Here is an 18165-nt window from a genome sequence, read left to right as displayed (position 1 = left end):
CCCTAGACTGAGAAAGCCAAAACCTCTAAAACATTGAACTTCCAGTCGAAAATCTTACGCAATAATAATAATTATAATAATCTGAAGACACAGATCGCTAAATTTCATATCTGATGAAACAAAATTTTTAATTGTCTCTACAATATCATCATCATTTTTCCTGCCACACGCTGTATCTCCGGTTTTTCCTAGTGTTTATTTTGCTATTACCATCGGGGTTTACTCTAAAAAGCAGTCAATTCAGAAACTTCTACTCGTATTCCTTAAAAAGTTTCTTCTGAAATTTGTCCTGCAATTCTTCTGGAACCTTTGAAGAAATTTTTGGAGAGACCGTTCTGTGCCTGCCGTTCTCTGCTGTGCCGTTCCCATGAAACGGAAGTTGTACCAGAAACTCAGCGCATCCCGCAACGGCTTCGTAGCGCAAGCCGAAATATGCAGGGATAAGTACGGAGGCGGACGGGCGTGACGTGATCGAAAGGTGGCAGCAGCACTTCGACGAACACTTGAATGGCGTGGAACACGTAGGCCCGGGAGACCACGACAAAGGAGGGAACGACTACGCCATTGCAGCAGAGGACGAAAATGAGCCAACTTTCACGCTGAGGGAAGTTAAGGATGCCATACGCCAGCTCAAAACCGACAAAGCAGCTGGCAAGGATGGTTGATGAACTCATCAAGATGGGCCCAGAAAAGTTGGCCACCTACACCGGTCGATAGTCAGGATCTGGGAAACCGAACAGCTACCGGAGGAGTGGAAGGAAGGGGTAATCTGCCCCATTCACAAAAAGGCGGCCATTTGGAATGTGGAGAACTTCAGAGCGATCACTAATTTAAATGCTGCCTACAAAGTGCTTTCCAAGATCATCTTCCGTCGTCTGTCACCTAAAATGAATGAGTTCGTGGGAAGTTATCAAGTCGGTTTCATCGACGGCCGGTAGACAGGGCACGCTAAACCGTTAATTCCCAAATTTTGCACAGAAGCTTAGGACCGAAAATGGCACCTAAAAGCATGGATCTAATTGAATTTGATCAACTTTGAATATTTTCGTACAACGTTGACGTATCCTAACACGAATGTGCTACTGTTTGGCATTTATTCTTATAATAGAATGTTCATTAATATCACAAGTTAACAAGCATTTTTATTGATTTCGTGTTCAATTCTAATTTTGGGTTTGTTTTTGGTGTGTCTATCTTTTGTACAAAACTAGCTCTTAAGATACAGGAATTGCCATCTCTACTTCTTCGGAATATGAGCTCCCTCCGGTTGGAATCCATTTTCATCTGCCACGTAATTTATCACGTACTGCGTTCCATCGGGACCTACGTAGGAATACGATCCTCGAACCACTATCGCTTCCTGATCAGTTCCAGCATTCCTAAGCTCGGCCTGTTCCTGGCGAGACGTTCCATCACTGGTTTCAAATCTGTTGACGATAGGTTTGGATGCACTTCAATTACCAACTTTTCCGTTTAACACAAATACATACAATACACTTACTCAAATCTGTACCCATCAATGCCAATATTTTCACTGTCGTATTTCAGAATTTGAGCATTCGCCGAGTCATCTGCCGGAGCTGCTAGAGCAACAACCAGCAAAGCAAAGAACACAACTATCCGCGTCATTTTCTGTAAACTGTATTGCTTCTACTCGCACTGAAATCTTATCTTAGCGAAACACCGGAGACAACTGATCCAAACCCTTCCTGCATCTACTTTTATAGACAAATTCTCACTTGTAAAGAAAGCAGTTCTAGTTGTTAACTTCACCCTACCATCCTCCCTCAAAACACTCCTCGATCGGAGTAGGTAATTGAATTAACTCATCTCAATTAGCCGAACAGTCAATAATGTTAGATCATTTATTGCCGTTTCGACTGGGCGGAGAAGGCGACATCTCCATGCGTTGAAATTGATGCCTCTCGTCCGGATCGTAGATCTCCCTGAATGTGGCTGGCGAGGATTCCGCACGTGGTGAATTCACTTCAAACGTGCTTGATGCAGGAACAAAAACAGGTGGCAACTTTTGTTACAGTGCTTGTTAAAAACAATGCTGCACTTTGAAATACTAAGAAAATGTATTCCAAAATGATGTAACGTTAAAGTCAAAGATTTGAAATTTGAATATCTGGTAACACTGGTGTTTCTTGCATATAAACAAGTAAATGTATATCCATGTTATTTTCATATTATTTATGAAAAAATAGTCATAATAACTTAAACACAACAAAAACATAATTTTGTTTTTTTTTTGTATGATTGTAATTTTGATGACTTTTAATAAAACGCAAAATAGAATAGTTTTTTTTACACATTTCAAATTATATTTTCAGCCAAGGGTGAATCACTCATTGAGGTGTATGTATTCTTGGGGGATTAAAATTTCCCCCCATTTAGATTCAAATTGAGAAAACAGTATTTTGGCCCACTCTGGGATTTTTATTATATTTCTCATATAATTTCTACAAAGTGTTGGCAAATGATTCTTGGAACTTCTAATTATCATTTGCCAAGATTTTGTAGAGATTATATGATAAATGTAATAAAAATCCCAGAGTGGGCCAAAATACGTCCACTGCCCTAAAATCATTAGGTTTATAGTTGCATGACAAAGTCGTGTAAGTTCCATATCAATCATTATACGCACGACGCTGCTTAAGATTTTTTATTCGAATTTTGTTGGCGAATTCCAACGACTTGTTTTAAAGTATGCTGTCTAATCTGAATATGCATATTAATCAAATTTTAGTTTTTCTCTTTCTCACATCGACACCTCATCTCTAGTAGCTCTGTGTCTATATATTTCAACCAACCAATTTGAAATTCCATCTGCACGCGCAAATCCTTGCGTCGGTATCACATATTAACGAGACGGGTAAACCGCAACGAGGGAGACGCTTCGTCACCTTCTCGAGAGTTGAAACGATATGCAGCAGTTAGGGTGAAAATCTCCTCTACCCAATCTGTAATGATACTCATATGAACGTTAAATATGTTCAAATTAAATCATCTGTTAGGTTATTCCACAAGTAAAATACATATATCCAGAAAGACACTGAGATGCTTTATTTCTACACCCAGTGCCTTTGACCTTTCTCGATTAAAATTTGAACTCCAAGACGTGACACCTTAACAGTCGCACCGCAATTTCGCACTTTCGCATTGCAGTGGATCCCAATCCCAGATGGGTCAGGATCGGGTGAGAAAGGCAAGATGGAAACAGGTTTCTTTAAACTTGACTCAAATTGAACATTACTCACGGGGTAAAGCTGTCTTGGGCGCGACGCGACGCAATACATACACCGAGCTCGGCTGCAGCTTAAAGATGAAATAAGTTGATGATTTTATTGACGGCTGATTGAGCTGTGAGGAAGGAGGATGGATTGAGCCGTAATTGTTACGCATTACATTCTGAAAAGAATCCACGCTATTTTTTCCTATGTGATTTCCTTCGTCCTATATATGCCTACGAAAGTACCCAAGCAACACACTTGGACATTAATAAGTTCCTGTAATTTGTATGCAGCTATATTAAAAGTTATGCCATTTGAACCAATCGTCTTATTAACGACTAAATTGCAACCAAAAAAGCGCAAGAGGTGGAGCCAATATAAAACATCCATTCGTGATATAAACGATTTTAATACGCAATCGAATCATAACCAAGATACAACTTATAGTCGACTTAAAAAATGATGACTGATTCGACAACTAGTCAGCTAGTCACCACGTTCGTCCCTGCCAGTTATTATGCATCAACAGTTTCGTTCATGTGATTAATAAATTGTGTGCCTCAATATACCGCTGACCGAGAACGTCAATTTGTGTGCCGTTCCAGATTTATCGGTAAGTTACGCATTTTAGCTCCGTATTCTCAACGCGCCTCAGTCTACCTATCATTTTGCGAGTGAAAATATAAGCATTTGTGGTGAAAATTAACTCGCCATATTGCTTTGGCGGAGTGCATTTCAGCAGCTTATTTAATGCACCCATAAAATGCAGAAAATTAATTTTAGAATTCAGAAAGATACTATTTGCTGAATCATGTCTATGGGAATCCGTATTGACAAAGTTCAATAATGCTGCACGTGGTACACGGAACCGCCAAACTACCAAAAATTGGATTCTTTTGACGCAATCCTATAGTACGGCCCAATAAGTCAACATTTGAGGGAATCGATTAACCCTCGAACGATCGCGCTGTTGTATTTTGTACAACACGTTGAAAAAATCTCGCTTTTTGTACTCAGCATTAGCGTGGTGCTGACGCAGGTAGTCAACCGCGCGAGTTACGGAAGGTTAAACTCACGCAAGGTAAATCGCCTTTACCTCCAACTAAAAATATATTCAAGAGTAGGTAAGTTCAACTCAAGACCCTCTTCTTTCAACCCAAATTTGGGTAAATCTGCATTTACCCAAAATTGACTTATTGGCCTCAAGGACCCCCGTTGGATAGACGCATCTCTGTTTATTTACGACAACATCTGTGGATGAGAGAGGAAAACAACCTGATTTTGGGTAATTAATCAATTTGATATACTCATTGAATTTTCCGTGTAGGACATAAATAACCAGAAAAGCAGACACTTGGACGTGTACTTCCCATTTACGTCGACAAGAGGCTGTCCATTTATTACTTACCGAAAATTTCACGTTTTTTGTTAAAAATGTAAACCCAATGTAAATTGTTTGGTGGGAAACTCTTAATATTTTTGTATGTTACGTTAGATTTCTCGAAACCCCATATATTCAAATCTTCCCAGTGGTAGGTACCAGTCGTTCAGTACTGCGAAAATGAGGCAGTTTTTTTATTGGGTCAATATTATACTTCCAATCAAACTTTTTTTTTCTATTTTGCTACTTTAATTTTATAATTTATTATTAATAATTTTATAATACATATGTCGATAAATTTATGAAGAAAAGATTACATTTTATTTGTACATGATTTCGATGTTTTTGAAACATTTTGACTTTTTATAGTGCATTTTATATTTTTCGTGATCACAAAAACATTTTGCCGCACATTTTGGAACTTCTATCACTCCTGTCAAAATTGTTCATTATGTTCTAAATAAGTTCCAGGTGCAACATGTTTATAACAATCAGAATCAATGTTTTGGTTGATTTGGTTTGTAAACGGTTGTAACTAAGATTCGTTGAAACAATCAGATTATAGGTACTTCAGTTACAAATTGGTTTCGCAAGTTTCAACTAATGATGACGTTTGTTTTCATTTTGCTAGTTGTTATAAAACTGTTACACCTCAGTTTGGCATTAACAACAGGATTTTAAAAGGTTTTAATTTTGTTTGTTTCATGAAAACTCAGTTGCAACATGTTTGCAACGATGATCATTTCCATTTTAGTTGCAGGTGCTACTTGGGTAACAATAGTGTAATCATTTGTCAATCCCGTTATGCTGCGAGTTACACATTCACAGTTCTGTGAGGTCCATACTGTCATATGTCTCCTTATTCCTTTGGGGCCGGAGGGGTCGTATATGACCCCGACATGAAAACGTAGGTATAAATTCGCACAACTAATAAAAGAGATCACTATAATGAGCAAAAATGCTACAAATAAAACTTTCTATTAAGGAAAAATGTTAGTGTTTGAATTTGAGATTTTATTTATAACTTAGAACATCCCGAACACTATAAAGAAACGAAATAATTGATATGCCAGTTGTTCTAATTCATGAATTTAGTTATGGGTTACGTTTATTAGTATTCGTTTAACCTTCGTCAAGAATATTCAAAGGTGTTTTATATTCTGGGGTTTTCTAGGTGATCGAAACTCTCCTATGATAAAGTCCTTCAAATCTACAAAAATAATTTAATGTATGTTCGTTATCAATAATATCATTACATAATCTGCTGTTAATCTGCTAATCTGCTACATACATTTATTTGTTCAACATCATTAAGACAAGACATAATCAACAATAGTACGCCACAATACTCGGTTTGTGGCTGCCGCTCTCCATCCTCGGTCGCGCCCAATGCTCGCCAGGTCACGCTCCACCTGGTCCGCCCATCGTGCTCTCTGCGCTCCACGCCTTCTTGTGCCAACCGAATCAGTTGCAAACACCAGCTTTGCCGGGTTGTTGTCCGGCATTCTTGCAACATGCCCTGCCCATCTGCTAATCTGCTGTTAAACGTTAATCTTTGAAATCTCATATGTGATTTAGAAACACTATAGGTATATTCCAGGTCAGCCATACCACTCCTGAGACTGCGCATAACTAGACGGGGCTCAAATCAGTAGCTGGAACTGTTGTGTAACTCAAAACATCAAAATAAGCTATTATTACGTCTGTAGACTTCATGTAATTATATAGCAGGACAGTTTGTATGATTTTGAATACACTCAAACCTCCATTTAAGTAGAATCCATTTAGGTACAGGGTGCGGCAGGAAAAAATGCGAAAAGTTCAAGGCACTATTACACGCTAAATATGGGATATATATGACTATTTTTTCATGACAGTGTATCAGTCAATGTCTATATTCTAGCACTGAAAAATAAAAATGAACACATTTGATGTTTAACATGTGATAATGTAGGCCTAATTAGCGGATATCAATAAACTGCGCGCCCAATGGTCATTAAACAAAATGACTATAACAGTAACAAAATTAGCTCAAATTCGATGAACAACCAGACCACACTGATCCAGAGCCATGTTGTTTCACATAGCAGATGAAATAAGTACATATATTTGATGATATTGTAGAGAAAATCAAAATTTTTGTTTTATCAGATGCGAAATTTAGCGACCTGTGCGATTTTCTGCGTTTTGAAAATTCTGGTTGTCTTCATCTTCAGGCGCCGATCTGTAAAGGTTAGTGACCAAAATGGGAAATTTTTTAATTAACTTTTCAGAAAACTAGCCTATTATAGATCATGGAACGTTGAAACAAAGATTGGTTAATGTCAAATGGACGAAAATGAGGTTTGAAGTTGAAAAACACTTTCGCATTTTTTCCTGCCGCATACTGTAGGTAACGTTTCCCACATGGGGTCTGATTGTTTTCAGAGTAGTTGGAGTGTTTTAGATTAGGGATAAGGTCGGTTTAAGGGAGGTAGCAAGTGGAGTTAGCGGGAATTTAGAGCGTGCTCAGGGTGGAGCAATGAGGGGGTGGGGTCGTGTGGGTCTGTTTAAGGCTTCCTAAGAACTTTATTGAGCATAAATCATCTGATCTACATGCATAACTTGTGTGCTTGAATGGTTGAATGAAAGTCATGCTCACACAGCCTCATGCAACTGTGTGCTGACAAGTGGTAAGTTCAATGTTTGTTTAAGATTCTTTAAGAGTACCCTTGAGTATAGGGTATCGGATCTACAATTGTAAACAGTCTGCAACGTCTTGAAATGTATTTTCAACCTTAACCCCCTCCCACCAACCCACTGTAACACCTCTGCGACCCTCTGAAACTCCCGACAACACCTGCGTAACGATTCTAAAACCCGTCAAAAATCCACTAAAGCTTCCAAAAACGCCCTCGAAATCCCCCTAAAACCCTCTCGGACCCCAAGTAATGCACCTGATGCCCACAGAAACCCTTGAAAAGGTCTACGTAACGCCCGTGTAACTCCTGAAATGAGCCAAAAATTCTGTAAAGCTTTTAAAAATGCCTTCGAAATCCCCCTAAAACCCAAAGGACGGACCCCATATGACGCAACTGAGACCCTTCGAAACCTCCTGGATACGTCCCTGAAGCCCATATGCAACGCCTCTGAACAATCGATGAAAGAATGTGCAGATTGAGCATCAAGGTCTAATAACTTCACCGTCGCAGGATTTCTTTCATCGAACTTGACTACTGGAAGGTTGGAATACGAATTGATATTTATTGAACTTCAAACTTACAGCTAACTTAAGCTGCTAATCTAGTAGTTTCTCATTCTGGAGAAGGCTTGAACAACTGACGATGAATTAACCAATCAGAGTGTAAAATCAAAAAAATGGGTGCTAACTTTTTACATGCTGTGCGCTACCGAGTAAGGTCAGCGCACTAGCTAAAAGGGAATTGACAACATGAAACGGGACGACACCACCCAGCATGTCGGTGGTCCGTCGTGGGAACAAGTAGGGGGAAGTGGGGTAAGATGCCATTTTTCAAACTTTCATTGTTTTCTATGATATATAGTCTCATTTGATAGGCTTTCAAAGTGGTAACAGCAACTAGTCAATATTTGCTCGATGCTTCAGCAAAAGTACTCACTAAATTATTGCATTTTCATCGATTTTTAGCGATTACAAAACTGGTTCGTAAAACGTCCATCATTTTTCTGGCATTTTCGACTTACTTTCACCCTCTTTCACCCTTCTTTCACGTTTTTTTTCGTATACTCAATACATGGAGTATCACCCCTCTTCCCCGCTAAACGATGGTCGTCATATTTGAATGACCCCTAACATGGATAGCGTAGACATCAACAACCGTGTGCCTCCATGGGTGCCTCAAACTCCTTGGAAACACATGGCTGATAATAAAATCACCCGAAAACCTGAATTGCAAGCACAAAAAATCGGAAGTTGCCAATTTTCATTGGGAAATCAAAAGATTTTCCGTGGGTTTGGCGGCCTAGCTTCTAGAAGAATATTTATTGCAAACATATCTTAAAACACCATTCACCTATATCAATGATCAAGTCCCATTCAGGAATGATTTTATGAGTTGGGCCATTTTACCCCATCTTGCCATTTTGGGCTCTGTTCCCCTACATCAGTGATTCCCAATGTAGGCGAAATCGACCCATGGGAGGCGAGAATCACATCAAAGGGGGCGGAAATTTGAAAACTAGTTATTGGGGGCGAAAATTCCAATAAGGGGCGATTTTTCAAAAGGTGGTGGATAGTTGAAATTAACCCTCTAATACCCAAATTTTTGATTTTGATCTAAATATCATTTTTCGTCATCTAAAATCGATTTAAACATGTTTTGGAAGATGATTCATTTTAATTCTCGATTTCGTGAATTTCAGTTTTTGATTTTTCTAATTTTTATTTTTGAACATCCCCACAGTTTTATATTTTTCCTGGAAGCCTATTTGGGGTACGGATTTTTTGAGATGAAAACATTTTGAGATTTTTTGATTATTGTTGAAATATTTTTATTTTAAATTTTTTTCATAGAAAATTTTATTTTCCGTGTAATTTTAAGGAAAATAATTTTAGAGTGTATTCGATTCCCTTAAACTATAAAACTATGCTAGAATGATTCGGGAAAAATTTAAAATATGTTAATTGTAGCGATTCAATACAAAATAAACAATGACTTCTGGAAGGTGACTAAAACATCAATTTTTCAATGATTTTTAAAAAATTTAAATACGCTTTAAAATACACCAAAAACCATTTTGAGATATACAAAACAGTCCTAAATATCAGCCAAAAATATAAAAAAATTGATTTTCCACGAAACAAAAATTACAAAAATGCTCAAACTATACCCCGTCTAAAGGCGGGGTTGGGTATTAGAGGGTTAAAATGAAATCAGTCATAAAATCTATTGATTGATTGTAACAAATTTCCAAAAGTTGCTTTCTCTTCTCAGTATTTTTTTAAAAGGTTTACTATTATTTTCGCAACTATTTCGCAATGTGGTCTTTAGTTTTAAATTATATGAAAAGTTTGAAATAACAAATTATAGAATGTAGTTGCAGCAAATGGCTTAAATTCATTAATCCACGTTATTTACTGAGACAAGGGTGGAAATTTGGACAAACAAATCGCGATATTGTAGGAAAAAATCCTTCCCTTCCTGTTATTTTGATTTTTTTTTAACAAGAAGTGTTGATAGATTTTGTTTAATTGATGCTTACTTTTGACGGACTAATTTCATGTTGATTGCAAATTTGGCACAATATGACATATGATTTGATACGATACATTCGTGATTGTCAGACGTGTTTCAAGAAATATAAAACTTTACCGTTAATGATTTGATCCAATATGTTCTGAGGAAAGCTACAAGTTCAACAATATGTGCATAAGTTTTTATCGGACAGTTTTTCAAGCATTTTGATTTTTTCCATTTTGTTTATCAAGATTTTTTTTTTGTTTTGGGATATTTTGATAGAATTCTAAAAAAATCTAAAATTGTATTTCCGATTTCTTATGCTTTGGCTTTTTTGAAGGTTTTGCAAATATTTTGCAGTTCAAAATAGTTTTTTTGAGATGACATTTTTCGCCTACATCACTATCATAATAAGATTTTACTTAGAACCTTTGAAAACTTTGTGTTGCCTTCATGGCGCAGAACTTCAAAATTTATGTCAAATTTCGTAATCCCAAAATGCTTTTGCAACAAATTTTGCAACTATTTCCTTATATTTGGTGAATTAAACACAAAACACTTAACTTTCGATAAAGCTAAATTATTTGCAAAACTTTTGAAGTTTTTATCAGAAAATCAAAAAAGCCTTTTTAATTCACATTTTACTTTCATAGTATTTGCAAAAAAAGAAGTTCCATTTCCGGAAAATTCTAGAAAAGTATGTTATTGAATGCTATATACGATATGGGTTTTATTTCAAAATTCAAACTGAAAGCAAAATGAAAATGATAAAAATTTGTGGTAAAAGATCTCGGTGCGATGTGATATTTTTGAAAGATTTCAGTAAATGTCGTAACAGCAGATAGTTTAGAAGACCAAATCATTGAAAATCGGAGATTTGGCGTAATTGCAAAGCTTCAAAATTTGTTTTAAAAAGCTCAACTTAGGGGGGGCGAAAACTTATTTTTCCAGCTTCAAAGGGGCGATAGCTCCGACAAGTTTGGGAAACACTGCCCTACATGGATAAATCGATGAGTAGTGAAATGTGATTCTCTATCGATTGACTGTGAAACAACAAGTCCCAGGTTTGTTCATGGGAACTTAGCACTAAGAATGCTAACGCCAGATATAATGACTTGTGAAATGACATGCCCCAGGAATGTTCGTGAGAACTTGAGACTGTTCTTTAGAATACATATGCAGGATATATGCACTTGTGGGATAATTCTCATGAAGCCGAACCAAAAATGTCAAACTCTTAAATTTATGGAATCTTGGAAAACATGTAAGAAAAGATATGCTACAAAGGGCTGATTTTTAAACTTCAGCATAACTGCTGTCCAAGCCACGACGTCAAGACCATACGAGACCTTAACGCTCACATAAGCCAGAAGGGGGAATTTAGACCGACTATTGGAAAGTTTAGTTCCCACCAGCAGACAAACGAAAACGGCCTACGACTCATCGATCTCCACATCCAAAAACATGGCCATTAGTAAAACCTTTTTCCAACATAACCTTGCTTATTGTAACAACTGGAAATCACCACAGCAGATGGAATCGCTTTGATTGATGGACGGCACTTCTCCGACATTATCAACGCCAGAACCTATCGAGGCACTAACATCGCTTCCGGCCACTACTTGGTGATGGTCAAACTGCACTCAAAACTATCCGTCATCGGTATAGTACGGTACCGACGACCGCCACGGTAAAATCTAGAGTGACTGGAGCAACCGGATTTCACCGTAACATAAATTCGCGCAGCATCCCGAGGCTGCGTTGCCAAATGAGGGTGAGCTCAATTTGGCCCCTTTAGAAGACTGCTGGAGTTCAGGAAAAGCAGCCATCAACGACGCAACGTAGAGCACCATAGAGTGCATGGAAAGAAGTCGTCGAAACGAATGGTTCGACGAGGAGTGTTGAGCAATTTTGAAGGAACAGAACGCAGCACGGGCGATAATGCTGCAGCAAACAACCCGTCAGAATGTGGAACGCTGCAAACAGAAGCGGAAACAGCAGACCCACCTTTTTGAAGAAAGTTTTCACGGAAGTTCTTACAGAAGATTAACTCATCAAGATGGGTCTGCTTCGGTAGTTAGGATCTGGATAATCGAACAGCTACCGGAGAAGTGAAAGGAAGGGGTATCTGCCCATTCATCAGAAAGACGACAATTTGGAATGTGAGAGCTTCAGAGAGATCATCATTTTAAATTCCACCTACAATGTGCTATACCAGAGCATATTTTGTTGTTTGTCACCTAAATTTAATCAGTTCGTAGGAAGTCTTTATCCGGCTTCATCGACGGCTGGGCGACATCGAGCCTGGTCTTCATCGTAAGGCAAATTCTCCAGATACACCCTGAATACCAGGTTCCAATGCATAACCTGTTCATCGAGAGACGAACCAGCCAAGGGCTGAAAGTCTCTTAAATAAAGACAAATCAAACAATCAACCTGTTCATCGACTTCAAAGCGGCATACGACAGTATCGACCGCACAGAGCTAGGGAAAACCAAGGACGAAAACGGCTTCCCTAGGAAGCTGACTACACTGAATAAAAACTGCGTAAGAATTTCGGGTGAAAATCCGGCTCATTCGAGTCTCGTGGGGACTGCGACAAGGTGACAGACTCTCATGTCTACCCATCAACATCGCTTGGGAAGGTGTAATGCGACGAGCCGAGCTCAAAAGCCGGGGTACAAATTGCCCAAAACCCTGTTAATTTGTGTGCTTTGCAGACGACATGGACATTATCGGTAGAACATTTGGAACGGTGCGGTGGGAGAGCTGCTTAAAGGCAGCAAAGGTCGAGCTAGTGGTGAATGCGTCAAAAACAAAAACATTCTGGTAGGTAGAACTGAATACGAGTGGATCCATCTACAATGTAGGTAGCAATGTCACGGTAGACGCGAATTCCTTCGAGGTGGTGGACGAGTTCGTCTACCCCAGATTCTTACTGATGGGTAACTACAATCAGTCGTGAAATTCGAAGGCGCATCATCAGCTTACTACGGGTTTTAGAAGAAGCTGCGGTCCAAAATGATTCATCTACGCATCAATTACACCATGTACAAAATGCTAATAAGACCGGTGGTCTTCTATACACGAGACATGGACCATGCAAGAGGAAAACCTGCAAGCACTCGGGGTTTTTGTGCAACATGTACTAAAGACGATCTTTGACGGTGTGCAGGAGAACAGTGTATGAAGGAGAAGGGTGAACCACGAGCTCGCTACACTCTACGGCGAACTCAGCATCCAGAAGTTGGCCAAAGCCAGTTAGGCGCAGTGTACAGGGCATGTTGCAAGAATGCCAGACAGCAACCCTGCAAAGTTGGTGTTCGCTACTGCTTTGGTGGGCACAAGAAGGTGTGGGCCACAGAATGCACGATGGGCGGAACAGGTGGAGCGTGATCAGGCGAGCATAGGGCGTGACCGAAGATTGAGACCGGCAGCCACGAACTCAGTTTTTTAACGTGATATTATTGTTGATTATGTTTCGTTGAACAAATAAATGAGTGTTTGTATGTATGTGTCATCCTCATCTTATGCCAAGGAACTCTTAACAATTTACCATTCGCTAATGCCTAAGGAAGCCTACCCCAAGAAATAATTTACAAACTGATTTCACTTTCATTTTACGGCAGAAGCTCTTCAAAAACCCGTTTGAATGCCTTTTAGCGACGACATATTCTTCTCATTCGCCGTTCCCTGTTCGGCAAATTAACGCAATGGTACTCCCGGGGATATTTATTTCTCAGCCACCAGTTCAGCGCAATCCAACCACCACAGCCGCAATGGCAGGGATCGATTTCTCGCACCCGCCCGATAACAAACTTCGCATTATACGTATAGAATCTTCAGGTGGTACAAGCTCCCTTGGTAAATGATCTACGTCAACGCAAATTAACCGCAGATTTATGGAAGACTTTATTCATATGTCCCGTTACGCTATAGACACGAGCAACCAACCAACAACAACAACGGAGGGCTCATCGGTTTAAGCAACAACAGATGATAGGCAATTATGATTTAAATTTTAAATTTCCTACAAAAAGGCCACTACCGAACCGACCAGTTCTTCTGTGGCGGGTTCACACCCAGCAGGGCTGGTGTTGTTGGTGAAGGTCATGTCATCTTGGATGCCTCGCGGCATCGGAGCCCTTTTTCGTTATCACGCTCGGATTCCAACGCGGTCTTCATTGGCAAGGCCCTTAATGATCGTGTAAGCGCCGAAATGAAAAATTGTACTGGTAATTTAAGAAGACTCAAGGTGTTCAATATTAACAGATGGTACTTGCAACAATTGGGTTTTTAAATTAAGAAAAATGTAAAGATTTTTTGATTTTATATGAAAGAGCACCTTTTTCTGAGCCACTATGAATTTTTTCAGATTTTTAGAACTTTGTTTTGGTACCTAAAATCAATTTCAAAGAGATTTTTTGAAATCACCTTTTGACAGCTGAGTAACTGTTTGACAGCTCCACCCAGTACAAAATGTGACGAGGGGTGATTCGACAAATCGCTACAATACAAACTTCAAATTGATTTTTAAATTGGTTCCCGGGCACCAAAATTCATGAAAATTTGGATTTCGGCTCAGTTTTGCATGTAGATTCAGAATATGGAATTATCTCAACACCGTTTAAGAAGCCAATTGAAAATCTATAATGCCTCATAACTTGCAGCAAACGTTGGATGCAGTGCATAAACTATGTGCACTTATTTGGTTTCCCCCAGACTAACTTCGTACCCAATAGGTTTTGTGTCTACCTTTTTATTTTCATATGTTGTAATCAAAACCTTTGTAAAGTAGGTCGATATCATACTGAAATATGTTATGTCCTGTGTTGTGCCAATAATTACTGAATTGCATAGAAGTAAAAACCAGCTTATTGAGAAGACTGGCAGCACTGTTGACACTGTGCGCAAACGGTGGATCTTCTTCTTCTTCCTCTTAACATAACGTCCCAACTAAGATAAAGCCTGCTTCTCATATCTTCGAGCACTTCCACGACTGGTATCTGAGGGCTTTCTTCAGCAATACCATTTTTGCATTGGTATACTCTATGGTAGGCGCGAATATACTTTATGCCCAAAAGTCGTCAGGTAAGTTTCCATTAAGAGAAGTTCTTGGATTGACCGGAATTTCAATCCGTCACTTTCAACTGCGAGTTTGCCGCTTCGGCTATATGGAAATATGAACCCTGTGGGACAATTCATGTCCTGTAGCTTAACAGACACTACCATTGGCGACATTTAACGTTTGTATGAGTGAAAGGTAGAGTTCTCAGTCTTTTTAATTGAAGTGATTATAACAAAAAAGCCAATTCTTGAGATGAGGCCATCTGTATCCTTTGCATTTTATGGGCGCATAAAATTTTCTGCCGTTTATAAAAAGACACTCTCCTGATAAACAGCATGTAAACGTGCCTCGTTTTTACTGCGTTGAAATCCTAGTGAAAAATTTCAGCGTAAAGTAATGATATGTTATTTTGTCAAAGCAAAGGCTCGAAAAAGCGGCAGCCTCACCCCTTTATTGTGTTTACAAGAACCATTTGCGCAATATATAATCACTCTTCTGTACTTATTATACGCATTGTAAAAATAAACACACGTTGATTAAAAACAAGTATCAGTTATGAACGATATAGCAATCACGATCGAAACACCATCGGACAGCACCCTCAGAACGTTTCCGTTGTTGGTCGCATCTTCCCTCTGACCAAAAAGACACCACTGCTTCTGGGCGACGACATGCCAGAAAACCGCGGGGTAAAACATGTGGTTGACCTTGAAAGCATCTTCATTTCAATAATCCACATTTGATATTAATTTATGCAGCTCGCCGAGGAACACACCAGCATTTATTTACCACCTCAAACCGGAGAAGAACAAACGAACCGGTCAAACGTGGGGCCAGTTTGTCCAAAATGGGAAAGTGTGGGGATCGTTTCTCTAGTGGGGTGGCAACGAACGGTGGCGGTGGTCGAGCAGTTCGAATATGTGTGTTTGCAATTTATTGCAGTTTGATAGTGCATTTGGATATTACTGGGAGAAGTATATGAAAATTATATGGGATTTGATTCGGGCCCATATGTCCGAAGCGGTAAACTCAGCCAGAACAGATCCAGGATCTTATCCTTATGAGAAGCAGCTTTCATCCCTGTCAGGGGTTTACGCCAAAAGGAATAAGGTTACCCAGTGTTCGAATTATTTTATGAATCACCGTATGCTTCTTTACGATGTGAAGGTGAAGGTCATGAATGTCCGTAGAACTTGCTTGTCCGAAGTAGCTCCGGGGTACTCGAATCTCCTCGATACTCGAAAACACTTTCGTCCATCGCGTCCACTTCCCGTCCCAACCGCAGCCAGTCCTCCACAAATCTTGTATCAGCATCCGTCTGCACACTGTGAATGGTGATAGCAGCCCTAGAGGGTCGAACATTGACATTACCACGCTCAGAACGATTCTTTTGGTAGGTCTGGCGTCCCCATGGAACATTGAATGGTATTCAGAGCGTGTCGTCGTGGAGAAAGAGAGAACATCGTCCTTAGGGTTCCAAACAATTCCAAGAACACGTTCAGTCAGCGTTCCCTTGTCTTGATGGAAACGTACAGCAGTGATTATTGGCTGTTCTTCCATCGCATCGCTTCCAGGAAACTTGAAGAATTGGACACCCAATTACGGATGTGGATCCTCCGCGAGAATAAATCAGCTCCACGTCGGTAGCTATTTTGATTGCTTCGTCCACGGTGTCTACACTTTCGTAGTAATCATCTACATAGTGCTTTTTGATCACTGCCGCTGATGCTTTTGGGAATTCGTGCTCGAACTGTAATGCATTCAAGTTCTTAATGAATTGGGCAGAGCATGGAGAACATGTTGCCCCGAAGGTTCCAACGTCCATCACAAATGTTTTCGGGGGGCTGGACAGATCTTGCCGGAAAAGAAAGCTTTGGAACTGTTTGTCGGCTGCACGTATGCGGAACTGGTGGTACATCTCTTGGATGTCCCCACCAAAGGCCACGCATCTTACACGGAACTTACTGATTACGGACTGCAGTGGTACCAGTAGATCTGGACCGGTTAAGAGCTCCGAATTAGCAATGTTCCATTGACAGATGCTCTCACGTCCCACACGAGGCGAACTTTCCCTGGTTTTCGAGGGTTGAGCACCACGTTGAGAGGAATATACCAGACGTTTCCCTTCGCCATATCTGCCAGCTCATTTACGGTAGCCTTATGAGTGTATCCCTTTGTTAGGTACTCGGAAATCAACTGGTGTACCTTCGACCGGAGCTCCGGCTCTCGCTCTAATTTCCGCTCCAACGCTTTCAACCGAGACACGTCCATAGGGTAGCTATCCGGAAAACGTCGCTCATCTTATCGCCATAGCAATCCGGTCTCGTATCGGTCTCCAACTCGTTTTGTTGTCGTTTGCAAAATACTTCGTGCCCTCACATCTTCGGTTGATTCCGCCACTGGTGCTACTGCGAAGTTGTCTAACAGATATTGAGTGCACATGGCATCGTGTAATTTCTGGTTATTCATCGGTTGCAGCGTGTGAAAGTTGAACCTTACTTCCGACATTACGGCAGCACTTGGCTGGAGCGTAAATTGTCCACCCTAACTTGGAATTCACGCCGATTGGCTCTCCAGATGATCCAACTCGCGATTCAAGTGGGGCAAATACACTCAGGTTGTCCAGTCCAGTCCAAGGACGATCCTAGGCTCTTCGATCCCGTAGCTCACAGCAGGTATTGTTCAGATGCGGATATCGGTCAGCTAGCTTTTCGTATTGGAGGCTCTGTTTCGGTAGTTTCAATTCGGCCACAGCACGTACGTCTTTCAGTGGCAACTTTTCGTCCGATCCACGTGCAGAAATCAAAAGGTTGATTCTTTTGGACGTAGTTTCGCACCTCTTCACGTTGCCTGTCCATGTCACTACCAGCGGTTCCGCGAATCCACGGGCATCCAACTCTCTGGCCACAGCGTTTTCGACAAGGGTGGATGAGGAACCTTCATCCAAGGATGCCAAAATATCCAGCGCATAGTTCTCGAAATATAGGGTTACGGGAACCATCCGAAAGATTACACCACGAGTTAACGCACCATGTGCGTCGCACGCGATGTCCATGATCTGCATGGATCCTTCTGCGTGTTGCAGTAGAGGGTGGTGGGCGCCTTGACATCCGTTGATGTTGCAGTGGATTTTGAAGGTGCAACGACTTTTGCCGTGGTTGTTCAAATACAAAGTACAGAGCTTGTGTTGCTCGATGACCTTCAGTCTGTTCGATATACTGAACTTCTTGAAGTTATCACAGAAGCGCAGTTTGTGATCCGTCATTTTACAGACGAAGCTTGGTT

General features: G+C 40.2%; 1 protein-coding gene across 1 annotated transcript; it reads right to left on the bottom strand.

Moving 5' to 3' along the window:
• Nucleotides 1–1122: 1122 nt before the first annotated feature.
• On the bottom strand, nucleotides 1123–1702 carry LOC109414002 (flexible cuticle protein 12). Its single transcript, XM_019687727.3, has 2 exons — nucleotides 1502–1702; nucleotides 1123–1427 (listed from the first exon to the last, which is right to left on the bottom strand). Exons 1-2 carry the CDS (start codon nucleotides 1627–1629, stop codon nucleotides 1238–1240), a joined length of 318 nt encoding a protein of 105 aa, XP_019543272.2. The 5' UTR covers nucleotides 1630–1702; the 3' UTR covers nucleotides 1123–1237.
• Nucleotides 1703–18165: the final 16463 nt, after the last annotated feature.

The sequence above is a fragment of the Aedes albopictus genome, chromosome 2 (assembly GCF_035046485.1).
Source record: "Aedes albopictus strain Foshan chromosome 2, AalbF5, whole genome shotgun sequence".
In the NCBI taxonomy this organism is placed as follows: Eukaryota; Metazoa; Arthropoda; class Insecta; order Diptera; family Culicidae; genus Aedes; species Aedes albopictus.
Note: the sequence above shows the minus strand (reverse complement) of the source record. Positions and strands in the feature narration are given on the sequence as shown.

Excerpts from the sequence above, each read along its gene's own strand:
- LOC109414002 (XM_019687727.3), bottom strand. The coding sequence starts at position 1,629 with ATGACGCGGATAGTTGTGTTCTTTGCTTTGCTGGTTGTTGCTCTAGCA. Across the intron at positions 1,428-1,501 it reads ATTGATGGGTACAGATTTGA|ATTTGAAACCAGTGATGGAA; the intron begins GTAAGTGTATTG and ends TATCGTCAACAG.